The sequence below is a fragment of the Notolabrus celidotus genome, chromosome 2 (genome assembly GCF_009762535.1).
Source record: "Notolabrus celidotus isolate fNotCel1 chromosome 2, fNotCel1.pri, whole genome shotgun sequence".
In the NCBI taxonomy this organism is placed as follows: Eukaryota; Metazoa; Chordata; class Actinopteri; order Labriformes; family Labridae; genus Notolabrus; species Notolabrus celidotus.
In genome coordinates, this window is record NC_048273.1 from 15,893,561 (window position 1) to 15,917,305 (window position 23,745).

General features: G+C 37.5%; 1 protein-coding gene across 1 annotated transcript; it reads right to left on the reverse strand.

Moving 5' to 3' along the window:
* Positions 1-143: 143 nt before the first annotated feature.
* On the reverse strand, positions 144-23,476 carry ghrhrl (growth hormone releasing hormone receptor, like). Its single transcript, XM_034711978.1, has 13 exons — positions 23,308-23,476; positions 16,510-16,615; positions 15,881-15,988; positions 14,215-14,306; positions 11,898-12,001; positions 10,985-11,117; positions 10,646-10,799; positions 7,168-7,228; positions 6,019-6,088; positions 5,621-5,712; positions 4,671-4,800; positions 2,772-2,813; positions 144-1,228 (listed from the first exon to the last, which is right to left on the reverse strand). The coding sequence occupies exons 1-13, from the start codon at positions 23,359-23,361 to the stop codon at positions 1,127-1,129; spliced, it is 1,248 nt and encodes a 415-aa protein (XP_034567869.1). The 5' UTR covers positions 23,362-23,476; the 3' UTR covers positions 144-1,126.
* Between the last annotated feature and the right edge of the window lie 269 nt (positions 23,477-23,745).

The window sequence follows — 23,745 nt, forward strand, 5'->3', positions numbered from 1 at the left end:
ATGATTGTACCTGTATGACATGTTGCAAAAATGACTTTTATGGCTTTGCCTTCTCTCACTGATATAATATTTTCATTTTGTGAAACAGTCTGCATCATAGAGCGACAGTAAAGCTGAATGAAAACATTTTTTTTAACAAGCTGTCATTTTCGTAAAGCAATGTTTTATCGCAAAATAGACACAAGAAAACATTTTAAATACAGCAACAATGAAAAGTGACCACAAAACAATTTTCTGACAGCAACAGGTTTACACATTCAGTTCATGGAAATGTTTCAATTACATTAAAAAAGCTTAGATGAAACAAAAGGATTGTGGTTTGTAGAATAATTCAGTCTTTTTTTGTTTTACATTTCCTGTCACTGAGACAGTTCTGTCAAATTAGAACATGAAAAGATCACAAATGAAACAATTTAAGATTAATACATCAAGTTGTATAATTCTTGATTAAAGCATGCACAAGCAATTTTCAACATATAAGCAGATAAAGTGAAGACTTAAATTGATATTATTTGAATAACTACCATGTTAGTGTTACAGGGCATGTTTCCATTAATATGTTCATATACTGTATGGCTTAGAGTTTGTCCTCCATACTGGCTAAGATGACTACAAAGCATGACAGAAGACAGTACGTTGGACTGGCTTTAAGCTTTAAAGCATACTGTTTGAAGTGCTTTTTGACAATGTGACATCAAATTCAAGAAACTATCTACTTGCTAACTGAAGGATTATTTTAGGTTAGATTAAGCTGTTTAAAAGTTATCATTCTATCACACACATCTGAAGCTTATATTTCTAAAGTTGTTACTGGAACTTGATAACAGGAGCTGGCAGAACCTGTCTTGAAATGTATGAGGATAAAAATGTATTTCAGATCCCCTCTCCCTTCAGTCTACCTCAGAGTCTCCATTCAGGCAGAAGAAGTACAGCAAGTGAAACAGGGTAAGACTGTTTGGAATGAAAATAAACAGACTCAGGCTTCATGGTGTAAAGCCAACAACCACTGCTATCGTGTGTACTGCACAGCCCAACAAGGGGGCTGAAGAGATCAGAGGCAATCGTCTGTGAACATTCAGTGAGCAGAAAACCTTTTGGGCAAGACTGACTGCTTGTGGAGAAACCTCTAGAAGGGTGTGTCCATCTGACTGCCCTTCGCAGCAGGTGACACCACACCATAGCTCCGCTCCTGCCACCTCAGCCACTGCATGTGCACCTCTTTCTGGACCTGCCAACAACCAAAACAGAAAGATGAGGTACTTTTCTTTGACTCATTTTATAACTGTGTAATTTGTCTTTGTAGAAAAAAATCATCTCAGTTGGTGTGATTGCAGCAAGACGTCACATTATGCTCAGTGGTGGATGGTGGAACAAGTCTTCATTACTTAAGTTAAAGTATAGATCCTCCTGGTCAAACAATACTCCAATACAAGGGAAAGTTGTGTCATCAAATTATTACTTGAGTTAAAGTCCTGGAGTACTTGCTTTTAGAAATAATTAAGTATTCAAAGTACTTTTTACAATATCTCAAAATGTATGTTAATTTGATAAAGCTATGCAAGTCTGTGGCAGAATTATTCAGAAAATTAAAATGCTTTCTGCAATTTATGACTGCATCTGACTTCTTATCACACTAGGGGTGATGGGAGGCCCAGTGCTTAGTTCAAATCCACAAGTTCCAGGTTGTCTTGCAAAGGTCAGGGAAATGATCAGAAATGTCTCTGTCTTTTAAATTATGACGGTTTCCACGAAGAGAAGCTGAACATAAATCCATTAAAACTCTGATGATGTCTAAAGTTAGCCAACAAGATTTAAGAAAGGAAGTAAGTGCTAATAATAATTATATTCATTCATTGTATTTATAGGCGCCTTTCTGGACACCCAAGGTCACCTTACAACATAGCAATAATAAAAGCAACACTCAACAGCAAATAAATACATACATTAGAATAAAGAATACAATACTAGAAAAATGAAAGGGGGAGGGGAAGTCATTCCAGTCCCAAATGGTTAACATTCTCTGTCTGACCGAAAAGGAAGGGGGTCAAGGGTAATCCAGGACTGGAGGGTGCAGAGCACAGCAGGGTTTGATTTTATCTGTTGTGGAGATTGGAATGTGGGATGAAGATCCAAAAAGGAGGGGGTTAGAAAATCTTTGGAAGATCTGTATTATTCTAATCCTGGTTTCATTCATTATAATTAACTGGCCTATTTCCCACCCAGGATTGGTTCTTCATTAAATCTAAGCAACACATAACAATAGCTTCTGTGCATTACTCCCATGAAAACTGATATTTATCAAGATATTGTATTCATTATTGAGTCTAGACTGAATTTTTTGACCTTTGGATAAATTAAGACGATGAAGTTTCCACTTTCAACTTTCTGCTAACTGTAGCCTTCTATTCAACAGGGATATGAGTACTATCAATCATCTTATCCACCCTCCTACAAGAGAAACTACTGAAGCCCCCCCCACACACACACACACACACAAAAGAAAAATCACATTTTACATTATGTAACATCTTAAATTAAATAGATGTTGATATGATGAGAGATGATATCTCTTCAGGTCTCTTATTATGTGATGAGAGGTAGAGTAGAAGCTAATTATTTTGCATTTTAAGCCACGAAAACTCTCAACACTCACTTACTGGTAAATGGTCTGGGTAGACAGGTTTATTATGCAACAGAGAGCAGTAAATTATCCGTGTGATTTCTTGAATATGTTTGAGTGATTGCTTTAAAGTAGTGTGGCTCGCACTGACCTCTTGATTGAGAAAGCAATAGAGAACTGCAACAAGAAGCCCCTGGAAGACAGACGGTTTCAATCATTAACATTTCAGAAAAGGGTGCATCTTTTAATGGCTGTTTATGGGAAGATGGTTTCAGTGTCAGACACAAATGAGAGCTGAAAGTGATGAGGAATACGACTATGATAGACTATTATATTTGGCACACACAGCTGGCAAAAGAAAAGATATGAATGCTTTGCTGTATCTCTGCTCACTGCTGCAAACTGTGCAATCATTAAAGGGAATGTCTGTAAAATATCCTACTCTCCTTTTATCTTGGTACAGAAACTTGCAGGGTGAAGTTACCTTTTCTCTCATATAAACAGAAACTGTGTGTTGTAATATGTATTTAGACACTTTGTTTGGTATTAAGTTGCTTCTTTTGTCTACACTGTAATTAGCTTTCCAATTATTCAATTCCTCACAGGAAGGGAGACATGAAAGAAAATTGGACCAGGGAATGTGGCAAGCACCCCAGCTTGTGCCACATGTGAAGAGAAGTGTAGGCAGTCATTTAGTGCTTGCATGCTCTGTGCCAAGATTTCCTCACATTTCCAGCAACATATTGCTGCCAAGCCTTTTCCCAATTATTAAAGGTTTTCACTATCAAATCATTCTTGACCAAGTTGGTGCTTCAAAAGCATATTAATTAATTTATTTAAAAATAGTGATAAATCTAATCATATTAAAAAGCCATAGACTTTTTGATTGTGATGCTAGCTCTAGCACTGATTGTATGCAAAATATAAACAGTCTGTGAGCATGTGATTTTCATTAATTTTGTACAGATGAATCACAATCAATTAGTCTCATTAGTGCCAATGCTAACATGAAAATAAACATGAGTATGCTGGTGAAAATGTTAACCATCATTCTTACCAAGCAACACAATGTTTGGATGCCATTGGCTGTTGTATTAGTATTGAACTAGAGCTACTCAGATGGATGTAGACTCTCAATGTTGTTTATAGAAATTTGCATGGAGAATAATAAAATTCAAGGTGAAACCTCATTACCTGGGAAATCTTATTAATGCATTCCCAACAAAAGTGCCAAAAGCAAAGTGAACTAAGATACATTTCAAATCCAAACATTAGATTCTAGTCAAGTAAGTAAGGAGCAAACACAGAGCAGATTTAACTCAGATCAGGCAGTTCATTTAGAGGTGATAATGATGGCTATAATTCACCACCTGAGCACCCATGGTCATATCTTCAGCCTGTGTTATAGGTTTTTGAAATGAAAAATGATAAGTATCGTTTGAAATGTTCTCCCTGTTTCCCACTCTGCCCAAACATACAAACATTCACTGTCGAACCTGAGAAAGCTTGTTGAGCTACGTAACGTTTGTTTCATTCCAGATGAACATTTCAAACTAAGTTGTCTGTGCTTGGAGTAACTTGGTTTCTGTTTTTATTCCATGGTATAGTTTTTTGAAATTTCAAGTAATGGTTTCTTAATAAACATAATGTACTTCTATGTATTCTTGAATGCACTTATGTATTGAGAAAATACAAAGTTTTGAGATTTTTTAAGAAGTACTTTGAATACTTAAGTATTTTTAAAAGCAAATACTCCAGAACTTTAAGTCAAGTAATGATTTGACTGAACAACTTTCACTTGTATTGGAGTAATATTTGACCTGGAGTATCTATACTTTGACTTAAGTAAAGAAGCTGTGTACTTGTCCATCACTGGTGCCAGGATCCTCTGTCATGATAGATCAATTAAAAAAGGGTTTAAAACAGAATAGAGAGCTCCAAGAGGTTTTTTTTTTTCTGGTGTAAGGTTAGGTGAGTGCATATGTTTTAGGGTATATCAGCATGTTAAATATATTACTGTCAGAATATTAATCATTATACAAGTACGTACCTGGAAGGATCCGATGCAGAGCTCGATGCAGAAGCGCAGGTTAATGTTGAAATAGTCAGGCAGAAAATTGAAGAAAATGTAGTGAGTACCAAACAAAGGAATGAGGAGAAGGGTAGATTTAGTCAGGCGTCTGTTGCACAAGAGAAAAGAAACATAATTAAGAAAGCAAAGCTACCTTTATGGAGTCATTTAATAAGTGCATGTCTTTTCTGAATGCTTTGAATATGGCGTAATGTACGAATACATGATTATCAGTAGATGGGAATAAAGAGGATGCTTTTATGATGTGTTAGCCTGTACACAGCTTTTGTTTATCCTCGGAAAGGTTGCATCAGGTGCATGATTCAAAGTGAGGTTATTAAAATGTGAGTGCAAAGGTAATTTTCTGGCGTGTACATATTAATCCAGATGGTGCAGTTAAGTCAAGCATCACTTAGCTTACCTTTTTTAAGATCTGGATGTGTCTCTGAACACTTTCAGGCAATTAGGAAGCCTATTTCAATTAGAAAGTCTGATAAGCCTCTCTTGAAGAGGGAGGGAAGACGTGTCCAGACTCACTAGTTTGAGGTCCAGATGAATGAGACACCGAATGAATAAAGTTGCTGCCCACTTTGGTGTAGCAACACTTTTCAAAACAACTTGTATCTTCCCTCACATCAAAGTGTCTACTTATCTGAGTAAATAAGAATCAAAGAAACTGAAAAGGTCTTTGAAAATGTGCTCACAAGACTGTAAAAGCTAAATAGTCTCTGATAAACTCTAAATGCACACAGGCAAAATTTCAAAAGATGAAAGCCAAATTCGATAAAAGCAGATCTGAAACCAGAAGAATGCTCCTAAAAGTCTTCTTCAGGTCTTTCTCTAATCAAAATGTAGTAATAACTAGAGTAGAAGAGGCTGTATGACAGTGAGTTCAGTCACTCACACTGCATCTGCAGCTAAAGGATTACCTGTACTGAGAGGAATTATTGAACTGGATCAGTCGAGGATTGAGCTTCTGTATCAGGATTCTGAGGATGTTCATGAAGAGCATAAAATTTACCTGATGATAGAAAAAACAAGAACAAAACATGTTCTAAAATTCACACCAGGCACTGAGGTAAATGTCTCCATCAGAAACATCATTATTAAATGTCATGCTACAAGATGGGCAGACAAGTGTGAAATTGACCAGGACACTTACTGGCACTCTATTCTACAGGGAACAAAATTATTTATTCTAACCAGATCTCAGAAATAAATCCCTGTAAGAAAGTAAACAAAGAATATGCATAACAATCTGAAATCTGCTTGGAACATAAATAACAACCAATCATTTTGTTTCTTGCAGCACAATTGGAGTATGTACCGCAATGGACACGACAATTGGTCCCTTGATGATCCACCAATAGGGCGAGTCCTCATTGATGTCCCAACATCTGTTCAGGAAGACATTATGAAATATACATTTTGGTGAGTCTTTTCTTGTAAGTTGCAGTTAATTATGAATAAGTCTGAATAACGAATTTAAAAAAGTCTTAACAGACACCAGAAATTAGAGTACAAAGTCAGTGCGATTGAAAGCTTATTTAACTGAGAAATTCCCTGTTAATGGTGTATTTCTTCATCAATACATAGGTCTAGAGCTGGGTGATATTGAAAAAGATGTTATTACTATATCACTTATCATATCAGTCGATGTCAATAATTACCATGACAAATATCAAATCCATCTAAATCTAAATTTGAAGACAGATTTTTGCCCCTCGAATGAGAGTTGAAAATGGTTTGTTAGCTTGTATCTGGATTCAGTTCTTGAATCCCTAATTTCTGACGGTACGAACAGGAAGCAGGTCTTTAGTGTAAGATGAGATTTTTGTGACGTTTTAGTTTGCAGATTATTATTTTTCTCAGGTTTAAATAATTTGCACAATTTTATTTAAATATACAACAAACGTCTTTAAGCCCACCTACGTCTAACTCTGCGACATGATTGGCTGTTCAATGATGGCGGTTTATTCCGTTTAATGTTGGGTGGCAACTAGCGTTTAAGACATTTTAGCACCCCCTTCCTTTCCAGTGGTTGGGGGGTGTACCTGCAGGTTTATATATACCACATTTTTATCGAACATTTGGTATATTCATATTGAAAAATTATGTCACGATAATTACCAACTTATCACCCAGCCCTACGTAGGTCAATAAGTCTAAGGCAGGAGTTGCCAAACTTTTCAGTCTGTCACCCCCAAACAGTGGTGCCAGAGACAAGTGATCCCCACTGTGAGGGGATTGAGGTGATTAAACGTTAACAGCCACGCGCAGGAACTAAAAGACCAATCCAAAAATTGACATAAGAACAGCCCAAAAAAAAGGGCTAGGGTTTATACATTATTATTATTATCATTTATTTATTGTTTTAGAAGGCATCTCAGGACCCCCTTGTCATCTCGGTTAGGCAGTGGGCTCTAATTTTATGGGGTAAAATAATGTGCATGTGGAGATGAAAGTTTATACAAACTCTGTGTCTTCAAAGTAAACCCTGGACCCAATCCATAGGAGGATGAAGAATGCAGGTACACCTGTGGGTAGACAGAAAACCCCAAACCAGCGTCAGAAAGATACAAATCATCTACTCTAGATTTTTTGAATAATCTTTTCAGTTGCTACTATTGATCAGTTCAGCAAAATGTTACAGCTGTGGCGGCATTGAGCTATCAAATCTTGTGAGAACAAATAAGAGTGATGCACGAGCTGGCGAGGACGAGGAAGAGCTGTGCACACAAATAAGCCCATCTATGTACGTATGTTATCAGCACTGTTGCAAAACTCATGTACATAATTTCTCTGCTCCTGGGTGCAACTTTGCAGCCTGTGAGGAGGAAACTACGTGCAGTACAGAAACAACTGAGCACGTGTTTGTTTTCCCTGTGCCCAGTGCTCTCCTGTGTGCAAAACTTTGTTCTGCACACAAGCAGGTAGTTTTTCGGTTTTGCAAGTCAGTGTGTGAGCACAGTCACAGTAGTACATCTTAACATAGTTGGCTACAGTGATACAGTCCTCCTCCTTTAGGATTGCACAAAATTATGAGAGCAGTCAAACGTCTGTAATGTAGTGGTGAATATAACTGTAGTTTCTAGGGAAATTTCTCGAAACAATTTTTTCGAATTTACCCTGGAATAGAAAGTAAACCTGAATGCCATCAGTACACTAATTGAATTATATGTGAGTGGAAATGATGAGATGTGAGAGCCCTGAGACGAGAAAGATAAACTGTTATGTTTCTGCTTTGTTAGATTTAATCTTGCTCCTGTCTCGCAAACTACTTTTATTAATTGTATAGCAAGCACCCTTGGTATGGTGCATACATTCATATTAATGAGAAATATTTAAATGAGATGCTACTAGAAAATTGCCATAAAAGCGTTGACTTTGTTAAGAATCCAGTGACAGAGGCAGTCGGCACCTCCTGCTGTTAAACACAGCGACCGCTGAGAACAGCAGCCTGTAGGGACATTACCGGCACAGATGTTTACCATTCTATCTTTTATATTTAATATTGTAATTTCCATTGTTTTGTTGTGCAATACAAATGTTTTTGTTTTTTTTACCATAATAGAAAGTAATGTTTAACCACTCTTACCAATTGGTCAAATCATAAATTAGGACTGTATAACCAATTATTTTCAGTGATACCACTGTGACTGTGCCTGCCCACTAAGTGACAAAACAGGGAAACTGTTCGCGAGCAAGGAGGTCAAAGTTAAGCAAGCAGGACAGCACTGAGCACAGGGAAAACATTTATGCACTCAGTCCACTCCTGCATGCATTTGAAACGTAGTTTTCTCCTCACAGGCTGCAAGGTTGCACTCATGAGCAGAGAAATGTTGCATGTGAGAGCTGTGAAAGTGCTCGCAACGATAACGGGTGCATGGGCTGTTCAATTTGCATATGTAGCTCTTCCTTATCCTCATGAGATGAATACCACAGGCTTGCGGGTGACTCTCATTTATTCTCACGAGATTCGGCTGCATAAAGACACCATACACAGTTATTACATTTTTCTAAGGGTCGTATACACGACACTTTCAAAATGTGAATGTTTCCATCATTTAATGCTTTATTACCACTGGGTTGGATTCTTTTCCATGGCAAATTAAATAGCAGTGAGACCTATGATCTAATAATATGTGTTCTAAGAAACAAGTATAATCCAAAAAACATAATCTAATTATGGGGTGCCATTTGTTAAGTTGTGCGCACTGAAAATAACTGCAACAATTCTCCAAATTTAGCTCCAAAACGTCATAAAAAAGTAATGAGTTTTTAAAAGTCCCTTATTTTTATCACATTTATATGTGATCTTCTCCACATTTAATTTGGTTGTGAAAAATCAATTTAAGGTACAATCACAGTTCCATCAAAATACTAAATATATAAATAATCTTTGAATCTAAATGTGAAATATAAATATACATTTTAAATATAAATATATATGTTAAATATAAATAAAATGTTAACTATACATTTTAAATGTTATAGCTAAATGTTAAATATAAATGTTGTTTGATAAATCTAAATGTTAAATGTTAAATCTAAATGTTAAATTTAAATGTCAAAAGGCAAATTCACACTGCCGCCGAGTATAAAATAAAAGCTTCATGAAGCGATACAGACTTAGCAATAGTAACTTAGCTTGTCCGCACCATAGACTGTGTCAGGTGTGTCTCTGAGCATTGAGAAATCTTCTCATGGCCTCCAAAGTGCCTCCCCAACATTTTTACAGTGGGCAGTCCGGCTAGTAACCTGTAGGAGTCAGTACTGACAGACTATGGTTGGTATATCTGTATTGCTTATGAAGCTTTTATTTTGGAACTAACAGCGCCCAATTCAAATTCACACTGCCGCCCAGTCAAGGCACACAGATCTAGCGGTACGAACATTATTACCATGAGATTTTGCCAATTGCAGTCTGTTTGATTCTTGTCCCTAAAGAAGCTTTGAATGTGACAAATATCAAACTATATTTCTCAAAAGATTTGAAATGATCATCTAGCTTACACACTATTTGACCACTAAAGTAGCCTGGGCCTCATGTCCTTTAGATAATGTCACCTATAAATCATGTGATTTATGGGTGGGACATAAATGGGACAGATCTTTGAAGGCAACTATAGTTCAAACTTCTAAAGTCACTGTGGAGTGAACCAAAAATCAACTTGAAAGCTGCCTGACTTTCAAAATACAAAGAGATGATAGCCCATACCATCACTGTGGGGGGTTTTGTGTGTCATTTTTGTTAATTATGCCAGTCAGTGCGCTAAACTAATTTGTGGATTTCAAAGAAATGAAACTGGGAATATAAATCATGTCAAAAAAAGCTTCATAGCTACATTGTAAGGTACAAAGTTTCAACATAAAGAGCCACATCCTACAAGGTAAATGGACTGGAAACTACAACTCACACATGGTGGGTAATTGTACATACCAAGAAGCAAAACAACCTCTGAAAAATGTAATTGTGGGGATACTGATAAAAAAAACATCTATTTTCTAAGATAAACAAACAGAAACTCACTCTGCAAGCAATGCACTCCCTACAAAACAGAAGAAACCTTTCCAACACAAACAGACGTTGATTCAAGTGCACTCAAACTTTCTTGGTAATTTGTATTCAAAGTGTTATTCTTGCTGAATTTAGGCTGTCACCACTTTTTATTTTATCAGACTATTTCTTTTTCTCTTAATTAGCCCTGAAACTAACCTTGAGCAAACATTCATTTTAAAGCATTGCATGCCGTATCAATTATTTTTTCCTTTTCGTCCTCACATTTCATTGTAACATTTAAGCTAAATCATTTTTATATATGCAGTTAGTACTGCATATATAATTCAAATAGCCCATACTGTATTGTTAATGTGGTGTATTTTATATCTGAACCAAACTCTGCATCTCAGCAAAACAAATGTCAGGTAAGCTGCATTCCAACATTTCTCACCCCATCCAAGCAGACTGAAGCCCCACAGACATCGACGGCTGTGATAGAAGGACGAAAGCAGCAGAGAATTGAGGTAGAGCGCCTCCACCAGGAGCCAGAAAAAATTAGCCATTACACAGTAGTGACAGAAGACCACAGACGCCTTACAGGCAAACTGGGCAGAAAGAAAATGAAGCAAAAGGAGGACACAGAGAGAATTTTAAGGAGGTATTAGTATGAAAGAGAGAAGATTGACAAGCAGTATGTGACTGGAGGGATGCATAAATGTACGAGCAGGGAAAACTACCCAGAGGTGTTTAATAATCCCAAAACCTCTTCTGCTCAATATCATTATCTTACTGTGGAGAGGGTGCAGTGGTTGGTGTCTTCATTTGAGAAGAGAGTCGCGTCCTTTATAAACACTGCCACAGCTTTCAAAATGAATGTGATGAAGAGCTGAATATGAATGCAGTTCCTGGCACAACGCAACCTCCTGTTGAAAAGTTAGATAAAATGAAACTTCAAAATATATACTCATGTTTTTGTTTTAATGTTAATTGCATAGAAAGGATCAAAGTGGCTGACAAAGAATACACAGTAATAAGATCAGCTTTTGTAGCCATGGCCATAATTCATATGTTTTAAGAGTTTCTGACACGCAGCATGTCAGCTTAGGGGAAAAAGTGCATTCAAAAAGCGAGGGGGATACCAAAACAAATAGCAGAGAAAGAACACTGTCATTTGGTATAATTTTAGACAAAGTCACAACCAGACAGCATGAAGTAGATTTATATAATTGTAAACCAGCTATAGGCAGAGAAAAAGAAACCGTTCGTTATGTGAGATTTCTAATTCTATGCTTACTGGTTTCCTTTCATCCAGTGAACCAACAAGCCAGGTGGCCAGCTGTCAAAGACCCTTGAAGCTGTGAAGCATTTTTCCCAAATGTCAGACCATTCCTTTCATAATGATTATAAACCTGGCAAAACACCCAGCTGTGTGAGAACTTTCATACTTGAAACACAACTCAGGACCCTGAGGCCCAGGAGTCACAATTCGTAAAGATTCATGCATTAGCTTTTTTATCAGCATGCATCAAATACTACCCTGGTAATATTTAGTATAAAGAAACACAGCAATTGTGACTTCCATTGCTAAGGTGTCTGCCATCAATGAATGGGTTTACTTACTGATGCAAAATGCAATGAAATAGACTTTTTTTTTGTCAGACGACCAAAAGATTTATTTCTTTTTTCTGTAATCTATTACATACCTGAAGAGCAGGAGGATCAACACAGCTACAGTCAGCACCATTAGAGAGATGCTGTAACCAACGGTGTATATCAGCTTCACTGTGGCAAAGTATGACTGTTCTGTCTGAAACCAAGAGGATGAAAAGATTATGCATAAAAGACATTCGACTGAAATGCTGTCAACTTATTGTGAAAGTGTCCAAATTATTAAAAAAAGCTTGAGGCTCAGCTTTACTGAAGAGATGGCTACAGCATAAAGTCAAGAATGGCTGGAAAAATACAATTATTGAACTGACTCAAAAATACATGAAAAGGTAATAACAGGACCACCAGAACTTGTAATTAGAGACTTTCCACCCTGGCTATCAGAAACCTTAAAAGCCTTTTTTTAACTGTGGACAAAGGTGCTCTTCATATCTCTAAAAGTAGCTCTCTGAAAATCATCCCACAAAACAACGTTCAGAGCGTTTGAGCTCTATTCTCGCTTTGTGAAACATGATAATGTCTGCTTTTACCTGATTACTGACTTCCTATCCATTTCGTACCTTAAAAAGTATTTTCACATGAGGCAAACTTTTTATCAAAGGAGATTTTCATCATTTTAAAGGCGTCTGGCCGCTGAACATATACTCAAAAGTCAACTACCCAAATAGAGCAGAAATAGGTGCAGTTTCAATTCATTACAGGCTGACATCTGGACCTTTTGAACCTCTTGTAGTATGACACATTTCCCCTTTCTCATTTAGTTTCTCATTTTCGAGTCTGACATCTTCAGTAAGCTTCACTCTCAGTAACCATGCAATGATACAATGTTAAAAAAGCATTTTGTGAATGCTTTTGTCCAAACGAGGTACATCTGAGAGTAATTACAACACAAGCAAGGATCAAGACAAGAGAGGACAACATCAGTAAGCAAAACAAGCTTCAAGTCTGATTGAACGATGTTGATAGGTAGTACACAGGAGACAGTGCAGAGGGTGAACAGAAGCAGTGTTTTTTTAATATTTTTATCATCATCATGAATACACCCTAATCAACCTCAACAACATCTTTGATATCATCATCATCAATATCAACAAAAGCATCACTCTCATCAATAGTTGAAGTGTTCATTACAGAGTTGGAGCTTACTTTTTCTCAAAGGTGGAAAGTAGCTTGGTGGATTCTATTTAGTTTGATAGCCATTTTTCAGTATGGTACACTGTCCAAAGATCAGTGGTTGGCAAGCCTCCCTCTGTTGTACGCTAAGCTGTTACTATTCATTTGACCAATAGTTTATGAAGTTGTAATGGTTCTATGGATGGCTTTATTTTCTGTTGTGAAGGGAGTGCCAGGTGATTTTCATTGGCAGAGCGTAATAGGCGTGGTAAGTATAGACCTGGACGAGGGAGTTCAGGTAGGTAGAAGCCATTTTTGTTGTTGTTTAGTAAACAAGCAACAAGCAACAGGGTTTAGAATCTGATGCAAGCAGCAACTGACAGCCAGTGAAGGGATAAGAACAGCACAGTGATGCATGAAATTTTGGCTTGGTTGAAAGCCAGTCATGCTGCTGCGTTCTGGATCATTTGCAGCGGATTTGAATGTGCATGCAGCGAGGCCTGCCAGTAAGGCGTTACAGTAGTCAATGCAGGTAATTACAAGAACTTGTACCAGGAGTTCTGTAGCATGCTCTGACAGGTAGCGTCTGATCTTCCAAATGTTGTACAGGGCAAATTATTACAAGTGAGCACATGAGGGCATGAGAACCTCAAAGGTTAGCTGGTCATCTATCATGAACCGCAGGATCCAGGAAGACTTTGTGGGCGTGCGTTTGGTTGATCTAAACTGGATATTGATCTGTGGTAGAGGGACTGGTTGGGAAGACAAGGAGCTCAGTCTTGGATTGGTTGACCTGAAGGTGCCATTCTTTTATCCATTTAGAGATAAGCAAAAGGCATGATGACACTGAAGTGATGGCTGGCGGGAGTGATAGGAAGAGCTGGGTATCGTCTGCATAGTAATTGCACGAGAAACTACGGGAGTGGATGATTGCAACAAGTGAAGTGGTATATATTGAAGCATCAATCAAAGCGCCCCTGTGGATAAGCCATAAAGTTTGGACACATCCAATACACTCTAAATTACTTCAAGATATCTCTGAGAAATAGGACATGAACCAGAGGTTGGCAGATAAAGAGATACCAAGCTTAGATAATGCAAAGATTGGGTCAAAGGCAGCTGATGGATTTAGCAATAGAGCTGAGGACTAAGCAGCAAATCAAACGAGCTGATCCTTTTACCAGCAGTAGTGCAGTCTATCAGCTAGACTGAGTTGAATCAAACAAGAAGGGCCCTCACCTCGGGGATGTCAGCATCCACACTGCAGGCAATGTGGTGCGGAAGAAAAGGTCTGGACCAACCATCAGTGGTGCAGTTACGGCTCACTGAACCTGAGGAAAGAGGTAAAAAAGGATATTAATATAAAAAATTGATATAAAAAAGTAAATTTAGCCATCAAGCTATATTCTTTGTATTAGAATCTCTAACTTGTCAAGAAAAAGAAGATAGGAAATGTTTGTTTTCATTATAAAAAGTTTTTTAGAGACTTCCCATTAAATTGAGTGACCCCCTGGCTCTCTATAGCAGGGGTTCTCAAACTTTTTGGAGCCAGGGACTCCTTACAGGTGAGAAAATTGTCCAAGGACCCCCTCATTATTGTAACGCAGATTAAGACATGTTTACCATTTTCACTCTTAGATCCCCTTTGAACTATTTGTATTGTAAAACTTATCAATGTAAATACTTCAGACCTGTACCGTAGTGATAAACAGATAACACTTCAATTTGAATCAAGTAAATACCACTTGTATATTGGGCTGTTTTATTCCTTGTGGACTCAACATGACAGCATTTATACTTTTCAAGTAATTGATCTTAAAAGCTTTCAGAAAATTAACATTAGCAAGACTGACATATTCCTTCAAGCTACCTAATGGTATCATAACAATGGTGTATATGCTGTTTTGTAATGACAGCATAATTTTATAACATATTAGAAATGTATTCTAATTATTTCACGGACCCCCAGGGGTCCCAGGACCCCACTTTGAGAATCACTGCTCTCCAGTGCAGACATCTTGTTTACATTTTCAATTATTTAGAGAAATGTGAACATTATTACATAAGTATTGTCAATGCATGAATGTATGCATTCAACTGCATTATTTCAAGTCAAACACAATTACAAGATTCACACATACTTGTTTGAGGACAGCATCCAGGCCAACAGTATGATAATATGGAAGTGGCCGAAAACCAGAAAATATTCAACCTAACATAAACCAGTATAACCTACAAGCATTAGCCTTTCATTTCATGCCATTTTTCGGTGCATGGTATTTTTAACAGTGGCGCCCACAGAAATGTTTAATAGGGGTGGCCAGATGGGTAAAAGAAGTAAAAGTCATGGGGTGCAACACCAAACTAAAAATCCATAACTGAATTCCAGAAATTCTGAAAAGTATTTAAGACCAGTAGTTATTTTCCTACAAACACAAGGCATATTTGAAGGAGTACATGGATTGCAAAGACCAAATGATTCCTGGGTACTGCTGCTGAAGTGTAGAAACACCACAAAGAGGCCTCCAAGTATTTTCAATACAGACAATTTTAGCTGTTGTTCTTATTCTTATCCATGGTCCAGAGGTGGTTTTAGTCATATTGAGGCCCAAGGCAAGACCACTATGAGGTCTCTGAGTGATTGAATAAGTGAGTGGATAAGGGCATTTGAGAGGGTTAGGTAAAGTTATGTTTAATCAAGCAGAGCAGAGGGGAAGGGACAAGGAAGTTGATGATCTGGCAGTAGGTCTAGTACCAGCTGTCTCTTGGGCGGCAAATTGACGGTGCGCTGCTGGGTGAGCTCTGCATCATGTAATGCTGCTTTCACCAACACTGGGACAACGTGGTTTGAATTAATGAACCAACTATCCATCAGAACCTCGGTGGCCACTGATATTTAACTCACCTGTGTTATTTCTGAAGAGGGAGAAAACTGCAGGACAAGCTCTTTGGACCGTCTCCCCAATGACTGCATGAGGCCAGCACACAACTGCATCCCAGAATGGTTGACAACCTTATTGGATGATGAATGAAGATGAAAAGCAGATTTTAAAAATGCATGTTTTCGTCAGTCAGAACAGTTTTTCTCACATTTACACATTGGCATACACCACTGAAAACCACAAAGTTAAAATGTACTGTACATACTCATACAGATAGAGAGGGGGTTAATGCAGCGTATCATGCACAAAACATTCAACAGCATTCCTTGAAGCCATAACATAAACCTTGGCTTAAATAGTGTTCACACTACATTATGGGATAAATAGGGTAGTGCTGTACATCGTCAAGCACAATCTATATCTTGGGGTGAATTAGAACATAAATCCTTACATAACTATCCCTAATGGTTTCCACTATAAACACATTTACAGTGATAGATCACATATTGTGTATGTGCTCTACATATTAGATCCCCAATAACCACTGTTCTCCTAAAATTGTCAGCTTAGGTAGGCTTTTGTTCTATATTAAAAAAAAACAGTTTATTTCATAACACACCTACAGCCAAGCTTCAAGTTGCCAAAAACACACCTTCTATGCTTCTGTTTCCCTGCTCTGCGATGTACTGAAGGCAGTGCTGCTCCTCTCTTTCCAGTTGAAATATGAACTCACACTCAGGGTGCAAGCTCGGTAAAGCCTAGGCATAGGAAAGAAGATAGTGTGTAAGAAAAGAAAGAGAGGATGCTCTTCAAGGAGCAATTACATGGAAAAAGCATTTCAGGGGGAATCAAAGTATATGTCAGTCTTTAAAGAGCAGAGACTCATCATGTGCCATACCTTCAACAGGAAATGCCTTGCCACTGAAACATAAACCTTTTTGTCACATTTTCCTCACTTCTTAATAGCACAACTTTGTCCCTAAAGATAGAGATCCTAAAGTCTTAGTTCCATCCACTTAGTGTAAAGAGTCTTCCTCTGGTTTTCTGCAGCTTTCTCTCAGATGTCAAATCATAGCAGAACATCTGGATTTGCATTTGAATGACATTTAACTAAAATAAGGAAAAGTTCATGTGATAGAAGATGAAGGATGATAAGATGATATCAGCAGGTTATATTGATTGAGGATTAAAGGTGAAAGGATAGTCGATGCTTTGGGGTAAATAGTCCTTTTGCTCTACCTCAAATCTCTGCAGTGTGTTAAAGGTATTTTTCGTAGTCTGTGAACAGTTGCATACAAAATGTATGAAGGTCACAGGTATAATTCATTGTTATTAATTGCACACACACATTTCTGTGTGTCCCATTAAATAATGTAATGTGGTTTTAAATGTAAAAGCTAATGGGCCAGGTGTTGTTGACCTTGAGAAGTGAAGTACAGGGAAGGGAGGGGAGTTGTGCTTCAGCCCTTGTCTGGAGGAAGCATTCTGTCAAAAGCACAAAATGGATTTAAAGATAGAAGGCTTGTGTTTGGCAGACACGGCAACGTCTAGTTGGCAAGACCTCCACTGCTGTTTTACAGTCTGGTGTTTGCCTCTGTCAGCATCACACAATCTTGATTTATTACACTGTCATACTGCAAGTGAGCCTACACTGCAAGTCTTCATGTTGTGGCCAGTTGCCAACTCCAAATGTCAAAACTGTGCCATGCATGCCTTAATAGTAAGATCTCAAGAAAAATATTAAACTGTTGACACTGAGGGTAAAAGTAATTATTAATGGAATCCTATTCAACAAAAATCTAAGCTTGCTGATAATTTCAAATATATGATTTGTCTCTGATGAGGTTAATGTCGCTATTTAAATGTACAATGTTGGTTAACTTTGTCTGACTGTGTCTTATAAACATAATGTGTGAAAATGACATACTACGTATGCTGTGATGGACATCTTATCACTGCCCTAATTATCTCCTTGGTAACATTATTTTTTGACAACTGAAGAAAGAACAGACATTTTTGGAGGCCAGAGTGTCGATGACATTCAGCAATGGACCGAGGATTGGAGTGGAACCAAAATTCTCAAGGGACTGAATTATGTTTCCCCAAAACATAATCACAAATACTACAACGTGATACCACAACAATGTGTGGTATCTTATAAAACACTTCCATGGTAATGCTGCTGAAGTGGAAAATATATCTGCTGCTTTCACATTTCAGCATCAGAAAAAAGCTCTTTATGGTTCGTTCATTAGTGATCCTTTTTATTCAGGCAAATAAAACATGAGATGAACTTGCATGATGTGAAATATTCATGATGTTGATTACTGTAGCTCAAGATTAATTATAAGGCTTTAATGGTGGCGTTCGTCAGTTGTGGAGCATCATTTGTTTTAAAAGTAATTAAAAATACACACTCTTCTTTTAAAAATCGGAGCTCAAGTCTCTGCATGGGCCTTAAAGACATTATTTACTCATTTCAGTGTCTGGGAAGTGAAATGTGTAATTTGATTTGTGAGCACAATTCTGCATGTTAAAAGAAAAGATGGGTGCATGCAGACAAAACAAAATAAAAGTAGTTAAATTGAAAAATAAAGATGCAGATATTTCATCATAAAATTCCTCCATATTCAAATTCACTTAATATTCAGAGAGTGTTCAGCCTTTTAACCCAATGCAGAGTACATCTGAAGCTTTTTAATGATCTCTCTTCTTCTTTTCAAACATGCATACTCAATAAAACATTGAGAGCAACGCAACAGGTCACAAACACACTCTTAAGAAAGTCATCTCTGTTATTGATAAGCGTACAGCACAAACCTTTGTCCTGTATTCAGCTCAGTTCTATAACACTTACAGCTCGAGGGGAAAACAAGTGCAACCAATCTTTGAATGAAAAGAAGCTTCAGAAGATGAACTCCTCCGAGACCAGAAACACTCCCTCTGGAGGACTGCAGCTTCCACACTCGCTGGCTCTCTGAGATCCAATAGGATGCGCTAGTTATGTGTGGTAAACATTTCCATGCCCACCTGGAGCTATTATATAAAATTACATAGCTGAGCATGCCTTGCACTGATTTCGCTTTTATTATCATAATGTTGTGGACAGATTTGAACCAATCGACATTTGTGATTTTGATTGTAAAATCACTGGAATCCAAACCTGCTGACTAATTTAGGGTTGACATGGATTTATTGCAGCAACTGAGAGAGTCAGAATTACTGTAGGATCAGGATGAAATGAGAATTGGATAGAGACTTCTTTAAAAAAAGAAAGCTCAAGAAACAAATAAACCATTTCTATTACTAAAGAACTAATGAATACTCTAATGAAATTACATGTAGATTAAAAAAAACAACCCGTGTCATCTTATTCAGTCAAGCTGCATTGATGCCCTATTGCAAACCACATTCTACCATTTTGTTTCCATCCAAAGCAAAACCAGAGTATTCAAAGAACTTGCACTCAAAATGTTGCGTGTCAAAACTTGAATTTAGCAGGATGTATTTGAGAAAAAAAACAACCAAACTGAAATGAAAATGGTTTAGACCCAAACTTTTTATTTGTGTCTCTCAAACACAATCACTCACCTCTGACCTTTCCCTCGAATTTCACTTTGAACTTTCTCAAACACACACATACACAGGCACAAATAATGTGACTCCTGGTGAGAAAAATACAATTTTGTGTTTGTGCAGAATAACAAACCACTTTAGACTTCAGAATAAAAGGATAAACTCAGAAAACTAACTCCCTGACAGTCACTGGGCCGAAAAACACATTTTTCTCCTCTGTTCTTAAAGGAATCATTTTGCCAGCTCTCAGCAGCATCTTTCCTCCCATCAATAAGAAACAGACATGTTAAAAAGCAACCTGACCAGATCTCTGCCTGTTCTTTGTTCCTAATGCATTGATAATAATTTAATGAGAGGTGTTATTCTGAAATTGACGCAGCAATTACTGCTCACCCTGTTCAAAGGAAAGCAAGGGACGCATTGAAAAGGATTAATTTTCCTTCTTAAAGTCACATTGATTTCAGGAGACCACAATTTACAGCGAGTGTGTTTCAATATGTGACATATAAGACGATACAGCAGCATATTGTTCTTTGCTAAAGTGGGGTTGTGTTGTCACAATAGATTCAACACTGCCATTGTTGAAGCATTTATACATAAGTTGAAATCTGTATGCACCCATTGTTGCCATTAAGCGCTACAGAATAAAAGCATCACATCAAGGGGACATTGTGTGTCAGATAATCATGGACGCTGTGGAGATTTTTTATCCTACATTGATATGGCGTGCCTGTGAATGGATGTGAGCAAAGCCCTGAGAGGCAGGTGGTGAGGAACAACGAAAGAGTCAAGACCAGGTAATTATCACTGAGGGTGCATGACGTGCTCATGCAACTCAATTGCACAAGGGGATCAAAGCTGGTGTGTGTGTCCAGACATTTTAACTGGGGTGGCCCAACCAGAGCAGTGACTTGCACAAGTATGGCTGTTTTCAAAACCGCCTGCTATACTAGTAGTATGTACTGATTTGGCCAAAATTCAGTATGTATGTGAACAGGAGAAAAATCTGCAGTATGGCAAAACTACCCAGATGTTGTACTGATTTGGGAAAATGTCTCAGTATGCATCAAACCAGTCTACCTGGCGTACAGTTTCCCACAATGCACAGTGCTAATGTTCCGCTTTTATTTTTTTTCTTCTTTTTTTTGACAGGGGGCACTCAGTTTTTAGGTGCTGTGAAAATTATTAAATTCCTTATGAACCACTTCTAACTTTTTAAATCATAAGTGAATGCTAATGAAGCAGTTTTGCTATCAGATTGGCCGTTGTTTACTTCCATTTTCCAAAAAACAGAAATCCAGTGACACCCGGCCCAGCATACTGCAAAACAGATCCAACAGAACAGTCATACTACATACGACTTACAAACGCAGTATGCAGTATGCAGTATGCAGTATGCAGTATGCTGTACGTACTGCATATTACATTCATATGTAGTATGTAGCAGGCCGTTTAGAAAACAGCCTTTATCTGCACACACACATTAATAGCATTAAATTGGCCTTCATCTCCACTGATCATATCTGCTGTAACTCAGAGCTCTTGTGTTTTGAATTGATGCAACATGTCTGCATAATTGTTTAACTTCATGAAGTAACACAACAGATATGCAACATGTACATTTTTTAGACTAAGTTCCTTAAGAAGTCAAAAAGTAGATGTTTGCCAAGTCACTTTTTTATGAACTAACAAAAGGAAAATGCTTCAGTAGTCTGTTACATCACAGCTCAAATAGATGATTTTATTTAAGGCAAGTCAAATAGACAATCATTATTTTTGTACTTTGAGATTGTACAAGGGGTGGCCAATCAAATTTCAAGGGGGGCCCATGCCATCCCTGGCCACCCTTCTAGATATGCCCCTGAATGAAAGGAGACACTGCAGCATTTAAGAGACATAAAAAGGCTATAGAAAGAAACAGGGGAGCTGCATAAAGTAAGTCTGGAAACTATGATCCATGCAACTAAACACAAAGCCAAAACCCTCCTCCCACTGCCAGGTTAGTGTGCAGTCTGATGTAAAAATGTTCTCTGAGAGGTGAAGCCCATTATCCACTAACTACCCAAAAAAGGGGGCCATTGGATTGGGCTCACTCTGCAGATGTTGCCTTCTATTTTCAACAGCAAATGAGGGGCACTTTCAGGCTTGTGATGCACGGTATAAATATAAAACATGTTCTGTCAGTCAGTCAGAGAGCACATGCACTGACAGTCTCTGAAGTTCAGAGGTGTTATGAATTATGCAAGATAAGCATCATAAGGGAAATGAATCTATTCCCTTTCTTAGTGAGAGTAGAGATTGATAAGAGTCTCATATCTGTGTGTCAAAAGTTAAGCTTGAACCAGCAAGCACTTAATGAAGCCTTGCATAAACAGGAAATTCAATTTTTATGGGTTTGTTTGAAGACATCTGCCTGCTGGATGTAGACTAACTTTTGGTTTATACTTACTTTACATGAAACATACAACTTCATCTTTTCAGCTACTTTCTTCCAAAAAGCATATTCATGTTTTAAACTGACGTATAACATTGTTTTTAAACTGTACACTTGGGGTGTAAATCAGACTGATTGCATAAAACATGTGTGCATGTGTGGACATTGAAATATATATATTTTTTGCCATGCTTCTAAAAAGATGACCTGATCATTGTAATTTAAAAAAAAAAAACTTTGGGGGTTTTGTTTTTTTTTGTTTTTCTGGTGATTCCAAAAGAATTTCAATTATATCTGACCATTCAAAGAGAGACCAGTCATGTCCTGTTAGATTACTTTTAGAGACAGTGGATTTTTTAAATGTGTGTGCATGTTTTTGTGTGTTCTGGACCCTGGAGTTCATTTTAATTCTCTGCAGTCCTCAGCAGAAAAAAGAATAGAATGAAGAGGAGCCCGGTGATGAGTGTCTCCCATTCTCTCTCCGTCACGCTGATCATCACACCACCTGTTTGTGTGCCTCTCATATTTATATTCCATTATGGAAATCAGCGAGGTGAGCGCTGTTGTGAGTGTCAGCTTGTGATAGCGCATGCATGCGTATGGTTTGCTGCCTCTCCTGTTACTTCAAAGTTAATTGGCAAAGACAAATTGATCAAATGCTGCAAACAGTAAATAAAGTTGAGCCATCAATGGATGAAAGTCAATCAGTCACTCCCACTCTCCTGATTTCAAACAAGTCACTTTACTTGGAGAGATCACCCAATTTGTGAGAAAACTCATTTTCATGGAACTAAATGAAAAAATTCAAATATTCACTTTAAGTTACATCATCCCTCATCATATATGCAGACCTATGAAGACATTTCTGAATATACATTTGTTATAGGCCTATCTGAATGCATTAACACAATAAATACTATCAACACATGCTTACATATCATCTCACTATGTTTTACATACATATCAAATCATGCAATCATAACAATCGATAAAATGCCAACCCAGAGCAATACCCATTTTGAGTGATGGATATCTTTCACTTGAAAAAGTGAGATGTCCACCACAATGTCATAAAGCCAACTTGTCTGAAATTAAATATATTTATGTCTGATAAAAACAAAGATCAAAATTTTAAAATAAAAGCAGGCATTAAAATATGTACTTAATAAAACTCAACATGCCATAATGTCAAATAGTTGGCTTTAATGGAAAATAGAAGAAAAAGAAAAAAATGACCAATGGGTGTCTGATCTTTTGCATGAAGATTTATTTTTGTAAATGTGGGTGTTCATCGTTTCTGAATATGTTGGCAATGTTTTAAATATTTTTTTTTTTTTAAATACCCTCTTACATTCGTATAATGACAAGTGAAAGTTTTCTCCGATGTATAACAAGTCATTTTTCATCTTTACTTTGACTCATCTGGTGTAAAGTACTCACCGTTGCAGCCAAAGACAGAGTGAGAAAAATGCCTCTGAGGTGGAGACGGGTCATGTCGTCGGTCCAGTTCCCTTCGTTCACTGAGAGTCCGGATCACTCCTCTCTCTCTCCCTCTCCCTCTCTCCCTCTCTCTCTCTCTCCTCAGGTGTAAATCAACATTTATCAAGTGGCATCTAATGGAAGAACACAATTTCCGGCAAGTACTTTCAAAATAAATTAACACTGCAACAAAATAGAAAGTAAAATTGTTTTGAATTACAAGAAAACGTACACGCACTATTTGAAGATTTTGGCCAGAGCTGACCTAATAGACAAAGTTTGTAAAACTATATGCTTCTTCTGTATAGCACAAATGTAAAGCGGAATGTTTCCTTTTATTTTGAAGGCACTATTAAGGTCCTGGTTAACCTAGTCTACTTTACAGCGGAGGTTACGCGG